This window comes from Barbus barbus (assembly GCF_936440315.1).
Source record: "Barbus barbus genome assembly, chromosome: 3".
Taxonomy (NCBI): Eukaryota; Metazoa; Chordata; class Actinopteri; order Cypriniformes; family Cyprinidae; genus Barbus; species Barbus barbus.
This window is the reverse complement of record NC_136731.1, coordinates 38,540,474-38,567,136: the sequence shown is the minus strand read 5'-3', so window position 1 is coordinate 38,567,136 and position 26,663 is coordinate 38,540,474. Positions and strand designations below refer to the sequence as shown.

The 26,663-nt window shown below is 38.3% G+C and overlaps 1 protein-coding gene across 2 annotated transcripts; it reads left to right on the top strand.

The window, feature by feature from the left end:
* The first annotated feature begins 2,207 nt into the window (after positions 1–2,207).
* Positions 2,208–26,347, top strand: LOC306859691 (serine/threonine-protein kinase TAO2-like). Of its 2 annotated transcripts, none has more exons than XM_079400869.1 (20): positions 2,208–2,668; positions 7,741–7,881; positions 7,958–8,029; positions 8,128–8,229; positions 8,305–8,350; positions 10,323–10,419; positions 10,555–10,668; positions 14,523–14,614; positions 14,955–15,048; positions 15,552–15,633; positions 17,259–17,426; positions 17,563–17,769; positions 17,854–17,982; positions 18,084–18,320; positions 18,810–18,938; positions 19,129–19,332; positions 19,431–19,670; positions 20,220–20,432; positions 20,885–21,067; positions 22,360–26,347. In XM_079400869.1, exons 2-20 carry the CDS (start codon positions 7,750–7,752, stop codon positions 23,251–23,253), a joined length of 3,435 nt encoding a protein of 1,144 aa, XP_079256995.1. In that variant the 5' UTR covers positions 2,208–2,668; positions 7,741–7,749; the 3' UTR covers positions 23,254–26,347. The 2 variants fall into 2 exon arrangements, with proteins under 2 accessions (XP_079256995.1, XP_079256994.1); XM_079400868.1 differs by having other exon boundaries at positions 20,220–20,441.
* The last annotated feature ends 316 nt before the right edge of the window (positions 26,348–26,663 follow it).

Here is a 26,663-nt window from a genome sequence, read left to right as displayed (position 1 = left end):
GGCCCTGCTGGCAGCCCTCCTCCCTACTCCTAGGTAGGATCTGCCCCAGGGTCCAGTCATATGTAGTACTGCCCCAGGCCTGGGTCAGTCCATATCAGTGTCTCCACATGTTACCTCCCTTCGGGCAGGATGTAGCCTCCGTAGCGCCCTTCTCCGGAAGGCTCGCTTCCCCGTCGTTACTGCCAGGCTGTAACAACAAAAAGGAAAGACTTGAAGCTATCTTTCATAGAAGGTCGAAATCCCTTCCGACTTCTTGGGTAAAGGAACGGCGGCTTGGCTATCTCCAGCAGCAATGTACTCAGTAGTCCCTGCGGGGACCATGGTTAGCGAATTTGCACTGGGGCGATGGGAAGGTTGCGACCTTCGCATGGCATTTGTCTGTCACGCGCTAGCTTGTCAACATCTGCATGCCACAAGGTCGTGACGGGGTTCAGGTTGTGGCGCTTTCCATAAGACCCCTATGTCGTCACGACATAACTCGCAGTGACCGACAGATAGGGAACGTCTCAGTTACATACATAACCCTCGTTCCCTGATGGAGGGAACGGAGACGTTATGTCCCCATGCCACAATCTTGAACCATCGCTGGTTGCCTAAGACTCGTTCTTGGCTCCTCAGCGGGTAAAACCTGATGAGTGGATGCACCTGTCGCCCTTTTATACCCGTATGTACGGGGAGTGGCTCAGGTATGCAAAATCAACTAGCCGTTTTCTCTTAAGTCAGAGATGTTTGGGGCTTCCAAGTAAATCCCCTATGTCATCACGACATAACGTCTCCGTTCCCTCCATCAGGGAATGAGGGTTACGTACGTAACCGAGACGTTCTGGTTTATCCTTTTGTTTGTTTTTTTGTTCCAATTGTGTAGTAAAAAAATGTAAATTTCATTATTTTCGCAAGCAGTCATAACAGCATGCATAAACATCATTCGGTTGCGTCGTCATCTAATATCACACATTATGAAAATATACACAGAACATTTTCTGACAAGTCAATTCTCTTTCAAGATAAACTACCATTAGCTCATACACACAGCAATACACTTTTAGTAACTTTTTTTAATGTTTAGTGGCCTCTTTGTTAGAAGTTGGGACTTCAGTTTGGTATTTTTCTGTTTCATCTATCTGGTCCTGTTTTCCCTTATTTGGTTTTGTTCCGGTTTTCCTCATTAGTTCCTTATTGGTTAATTAAGGCTAAGTTCACCTATGTTTTGTCATTATCTCGTTCACTCCTTTGTTTCCGTTTTCTTTATAAGCATTCAGTTTGGTGATTATGCTTGTCGAGTCTTAATGTTATGTTGACATTGAGAACTTTGTTTATTGGAACCTTTGTGTCATTAAAGTCTATTTTCCCATAACTCCCCGTTTCCAGCCTTCCCTGGTGCACGTAACGTATCAGCCTCAGTGTAGTAAAAAAAAATGTATGTATCCATAGTCAGTGTATTTTGGCTATGGCGACATGTTTAATAATTAACTTCACACTAACTGACACCCTCATTAAATAGTTCAAAAGTACATTAGTCTAACATATTTGTGTAAAACATTAGCTTTCACTGACTGACAAAACACCTTTGCCCTTAAAATGCATAGTTATTACCCATCCCTTCTCGTAATCAGTTTTGATAGGAACCTTTGTGTCCTTTCATATTCAGTATATTGACTTAACTGCACTAACACCATTAGACAAGAACAAAATTTAAACTGAGCTGGATAATGACTTTGCAACCTCAACACTGTTATTGAACTGAATTTAATCAACATTTAATTAACTTCAGCTGATTAATAACATTATTGCCTTCTGTAGAGCTGCTTTACATCTGAACTGAATTTGTTTTTAAATGTATGAACATTGAAACAATGACAATTATTGAACTGAATTTAAACAAAATTGATAAATGAGCTGAATAATGACTATATTGTCTTCTGTAGTGTAAGTGTAGTATAATCTACACTTTTTGTTTGTTAATAAATATTTGTGTGGAAGAGACCAAGCAACACTCTAATTAACATTGTACAATGCCATCCATTTAAATGAAGACGCTGGAATAGATTTTCTGTTGATATGATTTCGAACAAATCTGTCCTCAAAAATCAATATCTAACATATTATTGTATGTTTATTGTTCAAGCTTAAAAAAATGCCCTTATCAAGATGGCAGATTCCCAACGCCACTCTTCACCGGAAACACACGGCAAAATAATTTTGACCTTCCTTCCGGTTGGATCCCGCCCCACGTAGCCATTTTGCGTTTCCTGGACAAAAAGGGGGTTAGATAGAAAGACAATCAGACACATAATAAAACTAGTCTTCAAATCATACCGAGAATCAAAAGTGCGGATGTAACTGTGCAATATGATAGGCGCGGGAGCGGGCGAGCAGGTACAGCAGCCGCGGCCCGTTTTCAAAGAGGAAACCTTTGGCTAGCTGGCTAACTAACCGTTAGCGAAAGAGTGAGATAAAGACTTCATACACGCTAAAGTGTTGTATGACATTCATAATTATCATATTATACTCTTAAGCACGCTGGAAGGCGGACGTTGGTAGAAATATGGACCTTGTGTTGATTTGAAACGTCGCAGCGGACAACCAGCAAACGCCACGGTTATTTGCGGAGGAAGCCGGATAACTGTTTATTCACAGGGAATAAAGAACAGGATCGCAGCACGCCACGGTAAGACAGGCTGTTTTGTTTGAACACACATAATGGTGATTGTGAGGCCTTTATAGCGGTGTAAAATTCAGGCTCTCGTTGTTGACAGACGCTCATCTTGAGCCTGTCATGAACTAGCCGGACATCTTCCATCATTACAGCAGAACCACGGGGTTGCACTAAAATCATAACCGGTCTACTTTAAGTTTGTGGATGCGTCTCAAAACCTAGTGAGCATCGGACACAATATTTTGTCACCATTATCCCAAAATGCAGTTTTCAGCCGGTGAGTTTCTCTATTGTTTAGTTTCCCTTTTCCAGCAGAACACCGGAAACTGATTCTGCCCCCATCCCTAATTAGCATTTATACAATAGTATGCAAATTATCACTCTTTTTAAAAGCTCTTGACAATTCATTCAGCCCCGAAGCCATCAAAAGTGCTGCACTGCACACAAAGTCTACACTAGAGGTTTTAGTGGTGTGAAAGGTGTGCTGCAACTGCACAAACACATTATGGACTTAAGTGCACTCAGTGGGTGGAAGGAAGAACATTACTGGGTACCATTTAAGTACAATAATAGCACATCAGGCTAAGTGTAATCAGTACTTGATATATATTGTGTAATGTTAGAAGACTGTCAAAGACCTCATCAATACTTTGTAAAGATGCACTTCTCAGTCTTGGTTGCTGCAAGTTTTGGATGGCACACCCAGGTCTTGGAGTGACTGAAGATATAAAGGTGGTGTTAACGGATGTTTCATCCAACTATGAAAATGCATTCATCAATTTACTCACCCTAATCCAAGCCTATATGAAGATATAATTTTAATAAACCTGATATATTTTACTCCTTCAATTGAAAATCCATGTGGCTTAAACTTCTAAAAGTTCATAAAAGACATGATAAACAATCTATAAGAATAAAAAAAAATCAATCATCTGAGTAGACATTGCTTTATATCTTGGCGTTAAGAGGCAGAAAGCTCTTAGGTTTTTATTAAATATCTTCATTTGAGTTTAAAGATGAAGGAATGGGTTTGGAATGACGTTAGGGTTCATTTTTGAATGAAACTTCCCTTAAATATACAGATTTCCACAATGCGCAGGGTTTGAGGATTGAGAACTACTGCTCTAAAGAGTCGTATTATGGGTTGGTTTGCAGCTGTGGGTTTTCCCTTAGAGCTTACGTGAGCCTCCTTTCTTTAAACAGGAAATGCAAAATAGGCTTCTCCATCCCATAGACCCCCACCGCCCTGTAATCATGCTGTTTGAAGCAAAGGAAGTAGCTCAAATGACATGTGCTTCTCCTTGATGTATTTTCTAGTCTTCATTACCGCAACCAGAAATTACAAAAGATTCCCATGCTGCTAAAAGCTTTGAAACTTGGCTTGTTGCTTGTCTCCCGCTGTGTGATTGTGTCACCGTCTGATTTATTGTGCAGGGGTGTCTGGTTGATATTTCGATCTGAGTGGCTGATTGTCCCAACATGTGTTCGTTGGGAACTGCCATGTCTTTCATAGGTCATCTGTGCTCCATGTCAAATATGTTCTAAGTTGGCATGAAATGAAAATGATTTACTGAATGTCTGCGATTGATCTTATTGTGCACAACCGCACATGCTTCATTTATTAAAACGGGTTTGGCCTTGTAGTGTTCAAAATGTTTTAACGCAACTTTTTAGTGAAATCTACAGGATTCTCTCTGGTGGCGTATGTAGGACTTCTCAAATCATTTAGTCCATTTAAAACCCGTCTCTGCAAGCAGCTCAAGATCCAATCAACAACCAGTGAATACTGAAGAAAAGGTCTGTTTAATGCAGTAATAGCATAGCTTTTAAAGCCAATGGACCCTAATCGAAATGGACCCTGTTTGCTTTCTTAATGCATGTTATTTTGTTTTAGTAATCTTTTATATAAGGAAACAACTCTCCTTTTTCTACTGATATCACAGTTCCCCATTTTTCCACCCCCTTCCCTTCAACCATCTGGCTCCATTGTCAACTCCCAATAGATCACATCAAGTCCCACCCTACGTTTTCCCATTTAATATTGTGTTTCATTCAGAAACTTGTCAGATTATAGAGGTAAAAATAGGTTTCGAACAGTCCATGTTGACTTTATAGGCCTCAACCATCTCTTTAATCAAATATCTACGTGGTTTCTATTCATTTACATGTCTTTGAAATGTATTGAGCGTCAGTCTATTGTGTTGTTAAATCACAGTATGCAAGATTGTGGTGTTTCAGATTTTAATATGTGTGAATTGATACAACAGCTCAGTGTTTGTGTTTTTTACAGTAATGCAACAGAATCAGTGCAGTCAGGAAAGGTGATACAGTGTGGAAAATTGTTTGCATTGTGAAGACATCAAGATAAGAGCAAAAGAATCTCAAAAAGTCTCCACCTGTCTGATAAGCAGGCTAATGTGAGAATGTCTTTGTAGTCTTCATGTTTGAGTGTTTTTTTCATTTGAGTTTAGATGGGCTGCTACCACCCAGTAAACATTTAGATCAGATTTCAGTATCGATCATCACCAGAGCATGGGGATCATGTGAGTAGTTTCATTAGGTCAGGTTTCTGCCAAAGATTTTCTTTAAATCATGCGAATATTTTTAATTTACTGCATTTTTGTTTTATTGAAGTGCTTCTTGTGGCTGTTTTTTAGAAAAAGGAAAATTACAGTAACAAGAAATAGAAAAAAAGGAAATTGCGTTGACATTGCTTTTACTAATCTACCATCATTTTTAGCCTTGCAAATTAACAACACGATTATTAAATATTTTAGATTAACCAAAGTAGTAATCAGCAGATGAATAATTTACCATAATAGTTAATTGCATCACTTTAATTTAGCCCAAAATATTTTTGTTCTTTACATTTTGAGAAGCGTGTGTACTTTATGGATTGTGTTTGAATGTAAATTAACCAGATGTGTCGAACAATGGTCTGTTTTTCTTCTAAATATTTGGCAATATTCAAACAATTCTCACAGTGCAAACAAACTGCATTGGATGTGCTAACATGAAGATGAAAAAGAAGGAACGACAAGTCTGATTTTGAATCATCCAACCAGGGCAGATTACTGCATCTTCATTATTAATGCGCAGCACCGAGTCTCACAACTTCTAAGTGGGTCACAGACTTCTGAGTCTTTTGTGGTGTGCTGCAGATGCCAGATTGTGGCATATATGCCAAGCCAGAGAAGAGATGAGAGGAGTTCACAAGTTTAGAGTGGCATTTTGATTACTTTCACACTTGGTTCCATTTCCGAAAAACATTTTCACCCCGACCAAATCAACCGTTTTTAGAAATATGCCATTTGCCTGCAGACATAACATCGGTTGTCATCCACTGTGACACACTACGAAGACAGTCCATTGTTGTTTATGAATCCCCATGCCATGACACACCCTACGTCATGCAGATCGTGCCAAAATCAGGCTAAAATCATGTAGTCTGAACTGGGCTTTACTCGGGGTGTGAACCTACACTGGTCTCATGGTTCGATTACAATTTTCATGTCATCGATTCGGTTCAATTCGATATCACGATGCACTGCATCCTCAATTTTCAGTTTTACTTCACATGTATACAATTTTGTCAGTAAATACAAGCAGTCAGATATATGAACTGAACCTTTAATTTTACCTGCTCAAAGAAAACACACTTCTTGAATGTATCGAACATAAAACAAAACCTAAGTCTGGGCAGAGAAGACGACAGCAGCATTTAAAACAAATACACAAAAGTAAATACTAAAACTATAATGTGAGAAGTGTACTTTAGTAGTTATATAGTGTAGCGTATGGCATATTCTCAGGATATGAATTCTTGATATCATCAATTTAAATTGTCACTAGTGACAATGTTAATTTCTGATATCAAGAATTAAATGGTTAATATCAACAATTAAATTGTTGATTATCAGAAATTACCCTCCCAATTGTTACTATCAGAAATACATTTTCAGATATCAGAAATGAACATTGTCACTAGTGACAATTTAAATTGTTGATATCATGAATAGACATTTTTACTAGTAACAATTGTATTTCTGATATGTGAAATTGGCATTTCAACTAGTAAGAAATTAATTCTTATGATATCAACAATTGATTTTGAATGGCAGCCTATGGTGACATTTAACTAGTGAAAATACAATTGCAGATATCAACAATTTAATCCTTGATATCAAGAATTAGCATTTTAACAAGTGAAAATTTAGTTGTTGATATCAAGAATTAACATTGTTACTAGTGGAAATGTAATTGCTGATATCAAAAATAGCCATTGTTACTAGTAGAAATCTAATGCCTGATATCAAGAATTAACATTTTAACTAGTAAAAATTCAATTGTTGCTATCAAGAATTCACATCCTGAGAAGGAATAAAAATCAAAATGGCTTGCCATAGTAGCGTACATTATTGTAAAACATTTAAATATTAATTAGTGGTATTACCTCCTGCATTTTTTATTCGTGCATGACATGATTTACAAACAGCGTGTGTCTTCTCCAGGCATTATAATCGGTTATGGTCTATTACTGAACCTATACCGAATCATCCTCTTTTGCATCACAGTGCATCGCTAGGCTTTACACTGCCATTCAAAAGATTTTTAAAAATGTTTTAAGATTATGTCATTAGGTGACTCGCGTGTTGGAACAGATGTTGTCTTCGAAGACAATAGGTCCTTGATTCAAATCATTCATATCACTGAGGCTACATCAAGATCAACATCTTACTATTTAAACTATGTATTATCTTCCTTATCAAGGTGGTGCTTGGTGACTTTAAGCCATTTTACTGGCTCTAAAATGTGGTTTTATTCATTTTGGACATAGAGCTGTCACGTTACAATTATAAGTAACCAGTAAAGTAATTTCTTGATTAAAAGTCACAATAATCGACTGATTTCCATAATAATCAATAATGACAGCCCTAATAGGAAGTCCTGAGTTATGTCTCAGATATGCCTGTTGAGAAGTTGAGACTTGGTTTTGTGATGTTGCAGATAAACATAATACAACACACTTGCTTATTTGGCATACATAGTTACACATTCTCTCTATCTATTTTTCTCCATCCCAGGAGCCAGTCATGCCTGCCAGTGTGCGTACTGGGACCCCGAAGGACTCAGAGGTGTCTGAGCTCTTCTACAGGGATGATCCTGAGAAGCTCTTCACTGATCTCCGCGAGATCGGTCATGGCAGCTTTGGAGCCGTGTACTTTGTAAGCAAGCCATGCCAATATTTGTGTGCCATGGACATTTGTGTACAAGCTCTGTATGACCGTATTTTTCTTTTAGGCTCATGATGTACGTTCCAACGAAGTGGTAGCCATCAAGAAGATGTCGTTCAGTGGCAAGCAGTCTAACGAGGTCAGGATCAAAATACAGTTTGAAACACTGTAGCACTGAATCAGACCGTTTAACTCACAAATCATGTTTTTACTAATGCTTGGTGTGTTGGTCCCCAGAAATGGCAGGACATCATAAAGGAGGTGAAGTTCTTGCAGAAGCTCAGACACCCCAATACCATCGAATACAAAGGGTGCTACCTCAGAGAGCACACAGCATGGGTAAGCACGTATGCATGTGTATGCGAGTGACGTGTTTGTCTGCCTTGTGCTAATGTTGTCTGTCTCTCTTGTTAGCTGGTGATGGAATACTGTCTAGGATCAGCCTCTGATCTTTTAGAGGGTGAGTAGTTCATGTTTACCCATCCTCACGTCCTCCTTTATTTTCAAATAAAGCTGTTAGGCTCTCCCTCAGCCGCCCTGTCTGACATCAGAGGTGTCTGTTTATATTTGCTGTGCTGTAGTTGTGCCATCATCAGTTGGTATATGCAGGTGTAAATATTGTAATTAGGGGTGGGCGATACAGCCTCAAAATTATATCACAACATTTCAAGAATATTTGTGATAATGATATTTATGACGATATAGAAAAAAATATGGAACGATGTTTTATTGGTGATTGCAGCTGGCAGGCATCAGCATTTATGAGTGCAAACACAATGAAGGGCATTTTCCACCCTTTTCCAATGAGCTACTGTCATTGATGACAGACTACCTAATTCAAAGTTTAAATCTATTGTCATAAGGTGGCAGAAGCAGCATATTATAGTGCAATAGTAGTGACCTGTGTTGGACAAGTTGGAAAAGTAATTGGTTATAGTTACTAGTTACTTCTCACAAATAGTAACTAAATTACATCATAACTATTGCGTTACTTAAAAATAAAAAATAATTGTCAAATAACTTGGATGCCTCCAATATTAAATGTTAAATGAATGAAATGGACACTAATTATTTTAATACAAAACAACAATTTAAAAATATTTAACACTGAACATTTTTTAACATTCCAGCAGACATTATACCAACAAAGCACAATTTTACTTAAAATTAATAAGTTAGTTAAATAATATTGTTACCATTTTTTGAGACCCCCTTCTTGAATCAGAAATGCAAATAAAAGTAGCCTTGCTGAGCAGAAGGGAATTCTTTTAAAACATTAGAAAATATTACAGATCCCAATTTGAACACTTAATAAATGTTTTAATAGAATTGTTGTAATATTATCATTATTATATTCTTACTTTTTAAATTTAATTTAACGGAACAACAGTAAAATTACAATACTAACATTTATGAATGTTGATGGAGCTTTTATTTGAACGGATACTCATTACTGATTTGGGAAGATGCACGTATCACAATGTGACATGCCTTGTAAAAATTCATAAAAATGTTACTGAGCAACTGACGAGTAACACAGTTTCAGTGCAGATTTCCCTTGCGCTTTGGACTTTGAACCCTGGTTAAAGAGACAGCGGCGCTGTTTGAACATGCAATTCATGCGTGTATTAGAAAACATAACGTGCTGCAGTGTATTTAATTGTTTAAGGCCATTTCGCGATTTCAGTCATCATACAGTAATCAGCAACAACCATCCCTTCCTCTTCTCATTGAAAACATGAGATGCAGATGCAGCAGTAAGCAGTCTCTCGCTGTCGGTGCGTGTAATGATTTTTGCGTCTTTCTCGGACAGTTTTAAATGCTTCCACACTGCTGCCATATTTGTTGCATTAGTGCATGCTAGGGCTTCATGATATATCGCATGCGATTGTTATGCGCATCTCGTCAGTAAAGCCGGTTCTGTGATTAGTAGTAAATCTCCATCACCTGTTTTCAGAGCCGTTGCTCACTGACAAGCTACGCAATATCACGTTCAATATCGCAGGTAATTCATCTGCAATTCTGAGCGCGAATTGCGTAGCTTGTCGGTGATTTATTACTAATCACAGAACCGGCTTTACTGACGAGATGCACATGACAATCGCATGCGATATATTTTGCAGCCCTAGTGCACGCCTCTATTTGATCACGTCACGTTATTGTCCAGTACAAATTATTGTCTTTTTGCTTATTTGGCCGAACACCAAAAAAGCTTTTTTTTTTTGCTATTTTCGGCCAAACATCCCTAGTAAATACATCATTGCGTCGCTATATCATTGATATTGTGTTATGACACTTTTTTTTTAATCATGCAAAAATGTATACCGGTGTTATTGTGGACGGAATGATATTGCACACCCCTAATTGTAATCATCAGATTTCTGGATCGTGTTATTTTCCCACTGTGAAATATTTTGTCTTTTTATCTACAGTGCATAAAAAGCCTCTGCAGGAGGTGGAAATAGCTGCTATTACCCACGGTGCACTTCAGGGCCTCGCCTACCTTCACTCTCATAACATGATACACAGGTGAGACCCTTCCTGTTTTCTGTTTTTATCTTTACATCAGCTGGCTTTGATGAAGTTTCTCAGCTTGGTGTCAATAGATTTTTCTCAGTACTGAAAGATGCATAGGTCTTTATTTCTGTGTTTTTCTTTTTCCAGAGATGTGAAGGCAGGTAATATTCTGCTAACTGAGCCAGGTCAGGTGAAGCTTGGAGATTTTGGCTCTGCCTCAATTGTTTCTCCTGCCAACTCTTTTGTGGGTACACCTTACTGGTAAGTTGTTAAATGCTATTGATTATTTGGTTGAAGGGACTATGTTCTATGATTTGAATCATCTTATAATTATATTCAGGGTTTCTTCTCCTAAATGAGCATACACAAGTAATTATAGCATTTTACACTGATTTAATAATACACTGCAGTTTAAAAGTTTAGGGTTAGTAAGATCAGTAAGAAATTAATACTTTCATTCCTTGGAAGTTAACGCACTTGCATTGTTACAAAAAATATATATTTCAATTAAATGCTATTCATGTAAACATTGAATTCATCAAAGGATCTTGAAAAATGGTATCACCGTTTCCACAGTAATATTGAGTAACACAACCATTTTCTAATGTTCATAATAATGTTTCTTGTGCTCTTTTTTTTTTTTTTTTTTTATCAAATTAATGCAACCTAGGTAAGCATAAGAGACTTCTTTTTTTCCTCACCAACCCCAAACCTTTGAACAGTAGTTTCAAATACACTTTTAATGCACCACACAGAGACTAACAGAGACAGATTAACATTTTGAGTGACAATTTTGAACTGAATCAGTGAACTAATATTTAAACTAGTTTGGATAGATGAACTGAATCTACCACTTTTGGCACAATTTATGCTTCTAAAATGTAAATTCGAGATGCTGTTGAAATGTCTCAAATAGGGATGTAATGGTATGAAAATTTCTTATCACGATTATAGTGACCAAAATTATCACGGTATTGTTAAAATGTGCTGCAGATGTTCAAAATGTACCGACACACAAATCAATTCACCAAGTTTTATATTTAAAAATCAACAAATAAAATGACTTTTGGTTTGCATAATCACTTAAACAATAACATTACTAATGTCTGGATTTGAAATGACAACTTGACTGACAGTTGAATAGCATGTTCAAATATCTAATGTAAATTTTCAAATAAAGCTTTGAAAAAGTTTCATATAAAGGTAAACCTCATTTCAGGCTTTAAAAAAAGAAAAGTTATGTCAAAATGATAATTTATTAATAAATTATATGTATTTTATCTGTTCCATAAATAATTCTAGATAACTCATCTGAATTGTTTAAGTGTGTAGAATTCACATAAGCTTGTTTTTCATCAACCGGTCAATTTAGAGCATGCAAGGGCATGCAAATTCGGTCCGTTTTTGGCCAGACAGACTGAATGTAAATACAAGTCTCCGTAAATCCACTCAGTGACACTAGGTGGCGCTGATGGAAAAGCTGAATTACAAACTCCGTACACAAAGCAGTATTGCGATTTAAGAACACTTCCTTTAGGTATAACATGGAGCAAAGATGAAAACAAAATGCCATTGAATCGTTTTTGAAGACAGTCAGAGCCTTCAGAGGTACATTCATATAATTCATTCATTCATATTAATTTGTATAGTTCCCTTAGCACTCTTTTAAAACCTCCCAGCTTTTCCGTCCTAGTTTCACTCAAAACAAAACTACGCTGTGCACACATGAGACTGTTACTTAAAACTGTGCTTCATGTTCAAATCACGGTAATCGAATACGGTTTTAATGATAATTAAAATATGAAACGGTAATACTAACCGTGGGGAAATTTATCATGATTTATCGTCAAACTGGTAATCGTTACATCCGTAGTCTCAAAAGAATAGTTTACCCAAAAATGAAATTTCTGTCATTCTTTATTTACCTTTATTTACCATACTTTATTTATCCCCATGTCGTTCCAACCCCGTAAGTCCTTTGTTCATCTTCAGAACGTGAATCAAGATTTTTTTTTTTTTTTTTATGAAATCCAAGAGCTTTCTGACCCTCCATAGACAGCAACTCAACTACCCATGCTCAAGGTCCAGAAAGGTTGTTAGGACAACAGTAATGTTATTAAGCTATGAGAATACTTTGTGTGCAAAGAAAACAAAAATAACTTTATTCAACAATTTCTTCTTTTCCAGGTCAGTCTCTGCCACCATTCACGAGAGTACCACAATGCACATGTGTGGTGCTGCTGATGTTGTGGTACTGTCGTGAATGGTGGCGGACTGATCCAGAAAAGAAGAAATCATTGAAAAAAAAGTCTAACGGTTTTGGAACGACATGAGGGAGAGTGAGTTTTATTTTTGGGTGAACTATCCCTTTAACACTTCATACTTATAAGTCTGGGTTAGGGCTGCACGATTATGACACTCATAATTGTTGATTATTCCCTTGAGATTGTAATTGCGATTATTAATAACGATTATTTTGAACACATTTATGCCATTGTGTGAAGCTACATGCCATATTTTTATATAAAATATATTAAAAAAGGCTGAAAACACTCTTCCTGGACTTTTATTGCTTTTCTATAGCATTGAGCCTCAAATGTCAATTATACATTGGTTTGGTTTCTTCTTTAAACCAAAAAAGGTCAAATTAAGCATGGTATAATAATGTTATACTAAAACTAAAAGAAAAAATGTACAATTAAACAGACAAAATTTTTAATTACAGTAACATTTTACAGTACAATTGATATTATCAGGGCTCCAGACTAACATTTGAGAGCAGGGCACCAGCACCTGATTTGGTAGCACTGAACATGTAATATTACAAGTTGTGTCTCTTAGAAATGCACATTAGAACAGGAGCAGCAGGAGATTGAGTTGGGATGCAGATGTACATTTAACAGTACCATTGTGAAAACTGTAACAGCCTCATCTTTTATACATAACCAAAAGTACAGCACCTCATTACCATGGTAAAAAAGTAGCCTAACTATATGGTTTCTATGGTGTTTGCATTGAAAAACAGTAGCCTAAAGACTTTGTCAATTTCAAATCCACATCAACTGATAGAATAATTAACAAAATTATGTAATTATATTCCATTACTCCTTTAACATATTTAATATAATAATACTCAATATGAATATCCTACTTTTCTGCCACCATACCATTGTTACCGTTAGTGTTACTACAGTAAAACTATATAAATGTGGGTGATTTGTGGATTGAAGCGTCTTCTAACTGGATCATTGTTGCACTGTTTCTGCTGCTTTATGCATCAGTGTTGATGAGAATAACAGCTCCGATTTGTTTGGCTTTAAACTAGTTTAAATTAAAGAGACGTGATTTGTACTGGAGAACTATGTGCTGAACTCGAGTGCTTCTTACTAGATTTCACAGCATTTGTGATTTAGTGTGTGATCGCGACTGGCCACTGTAATAAATGCATGCGCTCTAAGCTAGCGCTGCGCCGTTTTCTTTTAAGGTGAGCGGATAAAAGGTCAGTATATTTATATTTATGCATTTAGCAGACACTTTTATCCAAAGCGACTTACATTGCATTCAAGTTACAGTTTTTGTGGTGCGCAGTTCAAACGAGTACTGCTATTTTGTTCCGCTTTTGACACGTTTGCCGTTTAACACATATATCATGCACAACAGAGTGACAACGACACTCCAGTGTGTTTGAGTTTGTTAAACCCGCGCTGCCAACACCTCTTAAGCACACGGAATAATGCAAGTGGGCATTTTTAATTATTTATTTTTGTAATCGCGGCTTTGAACGATTATGTAATCGTGGCATCCATAATCGGAATCGCGATTAGAAATTCGATTAATTGTGCAGCCCTAGTCTGGGGGATTGCAAAACATAAGCTTTAAAACATTTCATGGCCAAATAAAAGCACATTAAAATAATTTTAGCAGTCACATTGCTGGCCATAAATCATTTGTTTTAAATGGCCAAATTTAGCATTGTCTTTTGTCCATAAATGGGCTGGGGGAAGAACCTGCGTTGTGAATATTAAAGTGTGTTTGCGCAGTAGATTTTGCTTTTATTTGTTTCAAAAGAGCAAAGACAATCCTGTTTATCATGATCCGTCCCCTCTCGTGTTTAGGATGGCCCCAGAAGTGATTTTAGCCATGGACGAGGGACAGTATGATGGGAAGGTGGACGTCTGGTCTCTTGGCATCACCTCCATTGAACTAGGTTTGTGATGGTTTGAAACTGATCCACCTCCCACTGACCCCTGAAGCCGGCGTGTTTCGCTGCTTGCGAGTCTGTGTTGTGTCTATGTCTTTTGCTAGGGAAAGGGATTTGGGTTTTAGTGTCTAAGCTGCTTTGGGTTGTCAGCTAACTTCTACTCTTCCTTTTGGTCTCACCCTCTCTTTCTATCACGCTCAACCTCTCAGCGTTTCCATTTATTCACTCATACCTCTTTGTCATTGCAGCACTAATTCTGATCTCCCGTCCTTTTCTTCTGACTTAATTCTTTTGTGTGTGTGTGTGTTTGCACTGGTTTTATATTTCTATTTGTCTTTCTCTCTAGCTGAAAGGAAGCCACCCTTGTTCAATATGAATGCTATGAGTGCCTTATACCACATTGCGCAAAACGAATGCCCTGTCCTGGCGTCAAACCACTGGTGAGAGCTTTGGTCTAGATTTTTTTTCTTGTTTCATTCTTTTTACAGTTTGTTTTAGTCTTTTTCCTCTGCATTTGCAATCAATTTATTTGTTTGTCTGTTTTGTAATTTGTGCGTAAACTTTTATTTTATTAGCTGCTGACTACATAATTCAAAGTATACTGTACACACTGTAAAAGTATAAAGTGCAAAGTATACACTTCACACTGTAAATCACTTCAGTAAAATAATATGATGTTACGATCTCTAGTCTAAAAAAAGCAGCATAATCAAGTGCTTTTGTACAGCTCAATTAACTGGAAGTTGCTGGCTGGAAGCCTTCCACAACAAATTTCAAAATGGCTTGGCAGCCCGTGTCCATTTGTCTATTGAAAACAAGGTTAATATTAAATTTTTAAATGACAGTTTTTATTTTTATTGCTGCATCATGTTTTCTTTATTTTTGTCTTTTATGTATTCTGTTTGTTGAACTTTTCCTTTGTCGCTCCCTCTCTTTAATGAAGGTCGGACTACTTCCGTAACTTTGTGGACTCTTGTCTTCAAAAGATCCCTCAGGACAGGCCTACCTCAGATGTGCTGCTCAATGTGAGACTTGAACACACCGACACACTCCCACACACACACACTTTCTGACTCTGTTTTCATTATTTCATTCAGTTTAACATGAAACAACCACTTTGATTCGCCGATTTTAGTCGAATAGTCGATTTTTAAAAATTGTCGACTTCAATTTTGCTCGCGTCGACTAACCGGCAAAATACCGGAAGTGGCGCATTTCACGACGAGAATCAATAAAACACATTATTAGACTATTTTCCAAGGCTGCATGATATATTAAACCCATTTAAAAATCATAATTAAGCATAATTGTGAATTTACAAACGCTATGATTTAATTAAATAATTATATGCGCTGCAGTTCTAATACAGTATCTGCCTTTAATTATTTACATGCGTGTAGTTAAGCACATGTGACACACAGCGGCTCCGTTCACAGTAGCTCCACAGAAACTGTTATCATTTACATGTGGAGCGTCTCAAACTCATCTCTGCATGATGTTGCGAGTTTGGGTTTATTATGACGTTCATCTGGGAACGCAACGTGCGCCATTTAATCAGATTTGTAAGGTAAATCTTTTATAAATCTACACAAACAGGAGAATACATCGTGGTTTCAAAATAAAAGCTCAAACCCTCACTCTGAGTTTACACGGTTTGATCTCCACATATTCATTTAATTACAGCGGCTATAGCATTTCTGTCCTAAAGAAATGACCAAATATTAAAGATTAAGTGGACATTTGAATTAAATGGTGCTTGGTCAATATTAAACAAGGATTAGATCGCGCAGTAATGTGTAAAAACAATCGCCAGGCCGTCGGCACCCCCTACAGGCCTTTGTTGTAATGCGTAATCTACATTAGCTAACAGTTTTGCTCAATAAAACCATGATTTCTTGCTTTTGATACTTTATTTGAACTAATTATTATTGCATCATTGCTTTTATATATGTATTTTAAGTCATTTTAAAAGCTATTGTTCACTTACATCTATGTTATTACCCAAAAGAATATATATATATATATATATATATATGTAGGGCCTTATGAAATCATTTTATTTCCAAATTAATTTTTTTTTTTTTTTTTTTTTTTTTTTCATTTTTCTATACTCTGTTTTAATGGTTAAATAAAATTTTTCAAAAAGCCTGTCTAACTAATTGAGTTTTATCTTTACCAAATTCTGTTTTCCATTATTTTCTGCATTCCATTTTAATGGTTCCATTAAATTGTAATAATCAAAAGCATCTCCAATTAAGTGATTTTATAGTAAAGAAAAGTATTCTTTTTATTATTATTATTATTATTCTTTTTTTTTTTTTTTTTCAGAAATACTGCACATTTACATTTTCACCTAAATAAATTCTGGTAAATAGTATTTCTGGTAAATACTCCTTTAAAAAGTGTTTTGATTATAATTTTACTAGAACACGTGGATATGTTGTCATTCTTACACTATAATACTGAACTTTGATTTCAGTGATTTGGACTATGAGATGGACACTTGCTTCTTGCACTGTTGCACTTTACTTTTTTATTTAATCAAAATACAGTAAAACCAGCCATATTGTGAAAAGTTACCATTTAAAATAGCCTAACTGTTTTCAGTTGTAATGTATTGTAATGTTCACACCATGTATTCCCTTCACAGCACCATTTCCTATGCCGAGAGCGCCCCCATTCTGTAGTGATGGATCTGATCACGCGCACCAAAGACGCTGTGCGAGAGCTGGACAACCTGCAGTACAGGAAAATGAAGAAGATCCTGTTTCAGGAAACTCACAATGGCCCCACACAGGAAGGAGGAGAGGAGGAAGAGGTACATGCAAAGGCTTGTCAAGCATTGTCTTTGATCCTTCTGTCCTGTTCAGCCCAGTTTCTGCTCTTTTGTTAAATTCTATACTGCAGAAAACAGGAAAAGACCATGACATCTTTTTTTGTTTGTGTGTGTGTAGGAAGCAGAGCAGTATCTCTTGCAGACGGGCACGGTGAACAGTATGGAGAGCTCTCAGTCTGTGCCCTCTATGTCCATCAGCGCCAGCTCCCAGAGCTCCTCAGTCAACAGCCTGGCCGATGGCTCCGATGACAGTGCTGAGATGGCCATGATGCAGGAGGGAGAGCAGACAGTCACGTCTAACAGCTCCATCATTCACCGCCCCTCTGTATGTAATCAATGCCGTACAGTGCACAATCTTCTAAAACGGTCTATTCCTCGATTAATTTCTTTTTGTCCATCCGTCTGTCAGGCACGTGATAATATTTATGACGACCCATATCAGCCGGAGATGGAGTCTCCGCAGCAGCCGTCGTCGGCCGCTCGGAGGAGGGTGCACCGAAACCGAGACCATTTCGCCACCATCCGCACAGCCTCTCTTGTGAGTTCCTGACTAACCTGCAGCTCAGAGTCCATTGTTTTTTCTTTATATCAGAAATTAAGATAGACAACCTTCTCTCCCTCTTTTTCCTTGCTTTCCAGGTGACCCGTCAGATTCAGGAGCATGAACAGGGCTCAGCTCTGAGGGAGCAGATGTCCGGATACAAGCGCATGAGGAGGCAGCACCAGAAACAACTGCTGGCTCTGGAGAACAAACTCAAGTCTGAGATGGACGAACATCAGCTCAGACTGGACAAAGAGCTGGAGACCCAGAGAAACAACTTTAGCAGTGAAGCCGACAAGTTGAGTAAGAAACATCAGGCCATCCTGGAAAAAGAGGTGAGAAATAAAAAAGAAAAAGATATTAGACCTTTCACAATCCCTTGTTCTGTTATGTGCAAAAATGGGAATATATGCTTACAAAGGTTGCGATTATTTGATCAAAAATACAGTAAAAACAAATATTGTAAAAATGTTATTACAATTTTTAAATATCCTTTTTTTGTTTAATATTTTTTTTAAATATATCTTCTTCCTTTGATGGAAAAGCTAAGTTTGCTGCCATTATTCCAGTCTTCTGTGTCACTTGATCCCTCAGAAATCATTCTAATATACAGATTTTTGAAATCCATCATTTCTTATTATTTTTGTTGACATTGATACATTGTTTTTCATTATTTTGATGAATAGAAACAACATTATAAATGTTTTTACTGTCACTTTTCATCAATTAATGCATCCTCGTTGAATAGAAGTATTAATTTCCCCAAAGTTTTGATTGGTAGTATTGTTTATACATATTTATCTGTTGGGTTTTTTTTCCCCCAGATTAAAGCTGCGCAGGCAGAAGAGAAAAAATTTCAACAGCACATATTGAACCAGCAGAAGAAAGAACTCAACAGCCTGCTGGATTCCCAGAAACGCCAGTACAGGCAACGCAAGGAGCAGCTCAAGGAGGTGTGCTGTCAAAGAGTCAACTCTCCTTATGGCTTCATGACTATGAATTCAGAGTGACTCTACTTGATGTAGCATTAAATAATAAATTGGTCAAACTGTTCATGTGTTTTGACTTGCACCATTTTCATCAACCTCATTTCTTATCCTTAACTTGCTTTTGTCACCCTGAAATCCTTCCCCATGGCAACAGGAGCTGAGTGAGAACCAGTCTACACCGAAGCGAGAGAAGCAGGAATGGTTGGTGAGGCAGAAAGAGTGTCTGCAGCAGATCCAGGCTGAGGAAGAGGCTTCGTTATTACGGAGACAGAGGCAGTATTACGAGCTGCAGTGCCGACAGTATAAGAGAAAGATGCTGCTCGTGAGACACAATCTAGAGCAGGACCTGCTCAGAGAGGTTAGACAAACACATTTATGAGTGCTTTTCCCTTTTCTTTTTTGTTTTCTACCTCATTGTTTGTCTAATCTCTTGCTATGTCTTTATTGTCCCTGTAGGACTTGAATAAACGTCAGACTCAGAAGGATCTCGAGTGTGCTATGTTGTTGAGACACCACGAGTCCACTCAAGAGCTGGAGTTCAGGCAGCTGGGGCTGGTCCAGCACACTCGGGCCGACCTGATCCGAACGCAGCACCAGAGCGAGCTGGCCAACCAGATGGAGTATAATAAGCGGCGTGAGCAGGAACTCCGTCAGAAACATGCTGTGGAAGTCCGCCAGCAACCCAAGAGCTTAAAGGTGAAGGGATTTTTAGTGTTTGGTGAGGTGCACAACAGGGTTGGACTAAATTCAGAGTTTTTTATGACTATGAATGTGAATATTCTGTTGGATTTTAATTTGGAATGAATTGCAAAATAGACAAGAACAGATTATTTCCTAGTTATTATTATATTTTAAGGTGATTTTTATTTAGAACATTGCGCTAAAGACCATTTTGGGGATTTATTTTCTTACATGGTCTAAAATCATTATTTTTGTCCAATTTTAATTACTTCATTCAAAAGCATTCTAATGCATCCTGTTTGTTATATAAATTCAGACTGGATTGGAATTTATAAGGCATTCTGAATACAGATTTTAGTGCCACTCAACTCTGATGTTTGTTTTTGAAAATAGTCATGTTTGGCAGTTGCAAGGGTGAGATGCCACAAAAAAACTTCTGTTAACCATCTAAATGACACCTAATCAAACATTTCATTGATGTAAATACACACCAGAGGAATAGAAGACATTTGTTTGCTTAAATGTCAAGTGCTCAAGTATGTTTCCTGCACTTTGTTCTTTCAGACGAAAGAGCTCCAGATCAAACGTCAGTTCCAAGACACCTGTAAGATCCAGACACGACAATACAAAGCCTTGCGCAACCACCTGCTGGAGAGCACGCCCAAATCAGAGCATAAAACCGTCCTGAAGAGACTCAAAGAGGAGCAAACGCGTAAACTGGCCATCTTGGCCGAGCAGTACGACCATTCCATCAAAGACATGCTGTCCACACAGGCTGTGAGTAAGGCAAGGAGAGACCATCTTTAATGCTTTGTTTCAATTTCAATGGTGCACAATCACAGAATGATGTGCAAAAACCAGAATAATGCATGTATACAAACACATACTTGGGTTAATGTCACAGGAACCAGTCAAGAACATTCCCATTATTATCAATCACTTACTGAAATTAATGGCTTTTTAAATCTGCATGATATAAAGGCAGTAATTAAGTGCTTTTAGTAATGTATCAATTAATTTTTTGCCTTATAGTAACAAGGATATTTTATAGGAGCTAAAATATGCTTAGTTTTTCTTTTTTATTTGGAGGTGAAATATAATGGGAAATTTTGTTGACAGGTTTATTTATGAGGTTTCCCACTTAATCCACAGTTCCTGTACCACACTGGACCTAAATGTCTTTATTGGCTGCTTTTCTACTGATGTCCTGCCTCTTGTTTACCCAACAGTTGCGATTGGATGAGACTCAGGAGGACGAGTACAGAGCGCTGCGCATGCAGCTGCAGCAGGAATTGGAGCTGCTGAACGCCTATCAGAGCAAAATAAAGATGCACACAGACACGCAACATGAGAGAGAGGTCAAAGACCTGGAGCAGAGGGTGTCTATACGGAGAGCGCTCCTTGAGCAGAGGGTAAGAGAGAGAAATGGGTTGAATATTCCTGAATTAATTGGTTTTGATGGCTCTGTTCAAAAACCTAATGATCTGCCTTAAAGGGATAGTACACCCAAAAATTATAATGCTGTCATTGTTTACTCAAGTCAAGTCAAGTCGAGCTTTATTGTCATTCCGCTACATGTGGGGACATACAGTGGAACGAAATGTCGTGTCTTGCAGGACCACGGTGCTACATAAATACAGACATACAACAATGAAGTAAAAAACACTATAAACCTATACACAACTAACCTACTGACAGATTTAACTAAGTATACTATATATATAAGCATTTACCCTATACAAACTAAAATAATAAAGGATAAAAAAATACAACTATACGAATGCTTCACATAAATATTACCCTATACAAACTAAAAAATAGAAGATAAAAAATACAGACTATACGAATGCTTCACAAATACTGTACATGTGCAAAGAGAGACATTTGAGTCAGCAGCTGGTTGGGGAACAGTGCAGGATGATTTGTAGTGCATGAGCATGTAAACATACATATATTGCTGAGTCTTTTGTGAGATTGTGCACACGCAGCAGTGTGTGTAAGTGTCCATAGTGCACATAGTGTGAAGTGTAAAGTGTCCATAGTGCACATAGAGGAGAGTGTTACTACAGGTGGTTTGTACAGGCCCACTCACCTGTGTGTAGCACACTTTGAATTGCACAAAAAAAAAAAAAATGTAACAACATACTCACAATGTTGTTCCAAACCTGTACGAATTTCTTTCTTCTGCTGAACACAGAAGATACTATTTTGAAGAATATTGGTAACCAAACCATTTCTGGCCCCTGTTGACTTCCAACTTTTTTGGTTACCCACGCTCTTCAAAATATCTTCTTAAATGTTCATCAGAAGAAACTCACTCTTGCAGGTTTGGAAGAAACTGAAGGCGAGTACATGATGACAGAATTTTCGTTTTGGGGTGACCTGTCCTTATATCATATAAGTTGGGGATTGTTTTTCTTTTTTTTTTTTTTTTAACAAAATTATCCTTCTCACTTAGGATGCATTAAATTGATCAAAAGTGACTATTACGTTTTATAATGTCACAAAAGAATCCTGCAAATATATCATAGTTTATGCAATATATTAAGCAGTACAACTGTTTTCAGCATTGATAATAATATAAATGAAACTTAACTCACAATTGATTTCAATAAGATAACACTATAATACTGTAATAAGCATCAAACGCATAGCCCACTTTTCTCACTCTTTTTCTTTCGGTCACCCTTTTGCCTCTCTTCAGATCGAGGAGGAGATGTTGTCCCTGCAGAATGAGCGCGCTGAGCGAATCCGGGCTCTGCTCGAGCACCAAGCTCGAGAAATTGAGTCCTTCGACTCAGAAAGCATGCGCCTGGGCTTTAGTAACATGGCTTTGAGCGGCATCCCTGCTGAGGCTTACAATCAGGGTTACCCCAACCCTCCCTCATCCGGACCCGGGGGCTGGCCGTCCCGTCCCGTGCCCCGCTCAGGCAGCCAGTGGAGCCATGGAATCCAAAACTCAGCGGCGCCGCCCTCTTGGCGCAGTCAAAACAGCACAGCCGGTTTCAGCCAAGGGGAGCAAATCCCCAGCCGCGAGAGAGATCGAGAGAGGGATTTAGACGGCATGGGCGCCCGTGGCTTTCCAAGCTCTCGCTCCTCCGCCTCGTCAGCATCGTCTTCGTCCTCGCACCATCACCTCCGCTACATGCCACAGCAGTACCACCACCATAGCACGCCACACCTGTACCGTGACAGCCGAGAGAGGGAGTGGGGAGGAGGCAGTGGAGGAGGAGGCCACCACCACCACCACTCATCTTCATCCTCCTCTCATGGCCACTCCCACCACGTTTCTTCCCACGCCTCTTCCCAGTCCCTTGCTCTCCTCCCTCCCCCACCTCCTCCTCCACCCATCTCCCTTTCCTCATCTTCTCCTCCATCCTCCTCCTCCTCTTCTTCCTCTCAGAGTGGCTACGGAGGAAGGGGCGAGAGCTTGGCTGTGAGGGGCCCCAGCCTGATGGCTTTGAGAAACAGTCCAGGGCCACTTCGGAGAACAGCCTCGGGCGGAGGTGCCGGCGGGTCGGGCGCAGATGGAGGTTTGAGCCGAAGTACGTCGGTGACGTCGCACATCTCCAACGGATCCCACCTCTCCTACTCATAGAGGGTCAGACAGGAAGTTCAGATGGTGCAGGCGAACGTTTTGGGTAGAAAAGGCCTTCACGTAGCTCATTTAGGAGTCCAACTGGGAGGCGAGAAACAGTATTTAGATGGGCACACCTTTACTTAAAAGAAGATAGATCTCAGGGTTTTGGGATGCGGGAGGGCTCAGGGTTTAGATCAGGAACAGGAAAGACGAGAGATGTACTGTAACAGAAGCAGAAAGCTGTGCTGTTGAGTGTGTGGGAGGGAAGAGATGAAAATAACAAGTGGTGCCAATACTGTAGATTGGGCTCATCCTCAGCCGGCTCATTTTAGTTTAGTTTTATTTTTAAACCGTCAGACAGAACCATTGAATTCTGCGCTTTCATGTCCAGGTATTTTTTTTGCACGTCTAAAGGTTTAAGATTTGAACATTAAAAGTCTTTTCCAAGATATTACTTTATGCTTAATCCTGGATCATATTAAGCTGAATTTGTCTAGTGCAATTCAATTAGAGGAATAGTTTGCCAAAAATGAAAAATCTGTCATTTATCTCACTCTCACGTTGTTACAAGCCCTACATATTGTTGGTTTTTCATAGAACACAAAAGGAGAATTTTAAAGCAGCACTTTTCTAAGTTCTGTTAAGATCCAAAATGGACCAAAAACACCATAGTAGTTCGTTTGACTTTTGTGCTATATTCAGAGTTTTCTGAAGTTGTCCACCTGCTTTGTTTGAGCATTCATTAGAAATCGTACATTCATGCATTAATCTTTTTGCAGAACCATGCGCGTTGTGAACCTATGTTATATGGAAAAGAGCTGCATTAAAAGAGATTTTTCATAATTTATTCACCTGCATGTCCTTCCAAAATTTTGACTATTCTTTCTGTGGAACATGCAAGATATTTTGAGAAATTTGTTCATACATAGTCAGTGGTAACCAGTATTCTTCGGATACTGTTCCACTGAAGAAAGTAAGTCTGTAGGTTTGAAAAGACAACATTTTAATTTTTAGGTGAACTGGCTTTGAGCTCTTTCTCTTTTGTGTTTTGCAGATGAAATAACAGCATACAGGTTTGAAGTGACACGAGGGTGGGTGTACAATGGCAATGATTCATTGACTCTGTCTGATGAGTAACTTGATTTTGAGCCAGAGGATGATGAGTCCTAATGTCAGTTTTACTGCTAACGGGAGAAGAGCGAGAGAGTCGGATGCAATAGAAGGTGCTGTAGCATGTTTCAGGGAGAAGAGGCGTAAACTGAGGAACTAAAAGGGTGATAAAACGGATTTTTGTGTAAATATGTAGATAGCACTAAAACAATACTAAAAGACGTCTATCAGTGATGCTTTTAAATTGTACATTTGTATTTGAGTCAAGGACAGGAGGCAGTTTTTTTATTATTTTGAAATGATTTTTGTATTCTGTATTCTTTTATTTTTTTTTTTAAGGATGCCACATGTCATACTGCCATCTAGAGGCTCAGCTGATTTAAAGCAACTCCGCCCACTGTCCTTATAAGGGCAAGCTGCCATTTAAGTTGCAGTTGGTTTTAACTGGGCTGTAATTCAGTGTAAGTTTTTAGCGTAGGCTTGATAAAAATACTTTTAAAAAGAGATTGAACCTGGCTGGGTTAATAAGCCATTTCCTTGATTGTGTAAATATGATGTACATGTCCAAAAAAAGATTACAAGGGTTACAAGTTTCTGTGCATGAGACTGATGTACAGAGACCATTTGTATACAAACATACACAACAGACGTTTATATATGACTTTGAGTATATATGTGTATAATACATCACCTGTCAAAGGTTTGACGGCGAAAGTCGTAAGATTGTTTCCTGTTCAACACTTTTGATCTATATTGTACTTATACAACGTGTATATACAAGCACTAACTCTTATATAGGGTAATAATAATTTTGCTATGTGAATTGGAAAGTGAGACGGAAAAAATAGAAACTGGCATTATTATTACACCTACTACTGCCGCTGTAATATTTGTGTTGTACACTAATTTTTCTTTTTACAATTTTTTTTTTTTTATATCAATGCTTACCACTAGGTGGGAAATGTTGGCAGTGTCACAGTAAGAATTTTAAGTCTCTACGTTTTAGATTTTAAAAAACAAAAAGGACTACCTATCCCAGCATTCCTTGTTACATCTCAGGGTAGGAGTCTATTGTGCAGTGCGTTGTCAGGAGAGTAGTAATTTAGAGCCAGTATTAAAAACTTGTACAGAACATTTTAAGAGATTTTAGCTGTATAGAACATTTCTAGATGATTGTAAAGTGTCTCAAACACCCCCCTTCGATCCAGCAGGTTTTTCCTTCCATTTTCTATTATGGAATGCATTACTTTTTTTTTGGCGCATTTTAAATGTTATGCTCAAAACAGACAAAAGGCATCACAAGCTGTTTACATCGACAACCAAAATCTCCAGCATACCCATAAGAACGTGGTGAAAGACGAAGCTCGATTTTGCCAGTAATGTTACAAACCGAAATCTTTTGTGCTCCCTCACTGCCAGCTCTCTATAGACACCAGCGTTTACTCGGACTGTCCCTTCGCTCTCCTGAACCGAGGAGACGTGCAGTACCTCACTCCCCTGTGCCTGGCCGATCACCTCTTACTCCGTTTTCAGTGTTCATTCCCAAACACGTTTTCCTCCCAGCACCGCATTCCCTTATTTCTTCCTTACTAACATTTATGGACACGAGGAGGAAAAAAAATATATCCTCTCCCCATCTGTAGTTCTGGGCTACCATGTAATGTGTTTACAGCAACACATGCTGGACTCTTATTAGTGTATCCTCTCGAGGGGGTGTTTCAGTATCTGGTGGTAGGAAACTTGTAAATGTTGCTGTCTTCATCCTGCAGCGTTTGAAGAACTGGAGCTGCAGGTGTCTGGAAGAGTGTGTGTAGCCTGTGCCGAAATGTATTGCTAAATTGTGATGTTTGAAAGGGCGATGGAGAGCTTGGTTGTTCAGGGAGCTCAGAAAAATAGGCCAAATTACGTTCAGGTGAAATGACTGCAGGAGAACTCTTTTAACACATGGGCTATAGAACTTGTACAGAAAATGATTAAGTCATTAAAAAGGATTCAAACAAAATGAGCTTTCTTGTGTGATCTGTCTGGACTAATGCGCATTTTGTTTTCAGCTCTAGCCTGTTTTCTGAACGGTGAAAGTGCGCATTGAAGGTAGAGAAAAGACCGTTTCCATAGAGACAGAGGCCATGCTAAATGGGAATTACTGGTTGCTTACAAAAAAGCACATGTTGGTGCTGGTGTAGGGCTATTTTTAACCCTAGTCACAAAGTGATTCCATTTATTTGTAGGATATTTTTCAGTTACATTCTGTGCATGTTTTACTCTGCAGTGTTCTTGTTTAAAGGCCACTCCAATTACATTTTCAACTAAAGATAGCT

Coding starts and splice junctions, on each gene's coding strand:
- LOC306859691 (XM_079400868.1), top strand. CDS start 7,750: ATGCCTGCCAGTGTGCGTACTGGGACCCCGAAGGACTCAGAGGTGTCT. Junction 15,634..17,258: donor CCTCAGATGTGCTGCTCAAT/GTGAGACTTGAA, acceptor TTCCCTTCACAG/CACCATTTCCTATGCCGAGA. Junction 17,427..17,562: donor AAGGAGGAGAGGAGGAAGAG/GTACATGCAAAG, acceptor GTGTGTGTGTAG/GAAGCAGAGCAGTATCTCTT.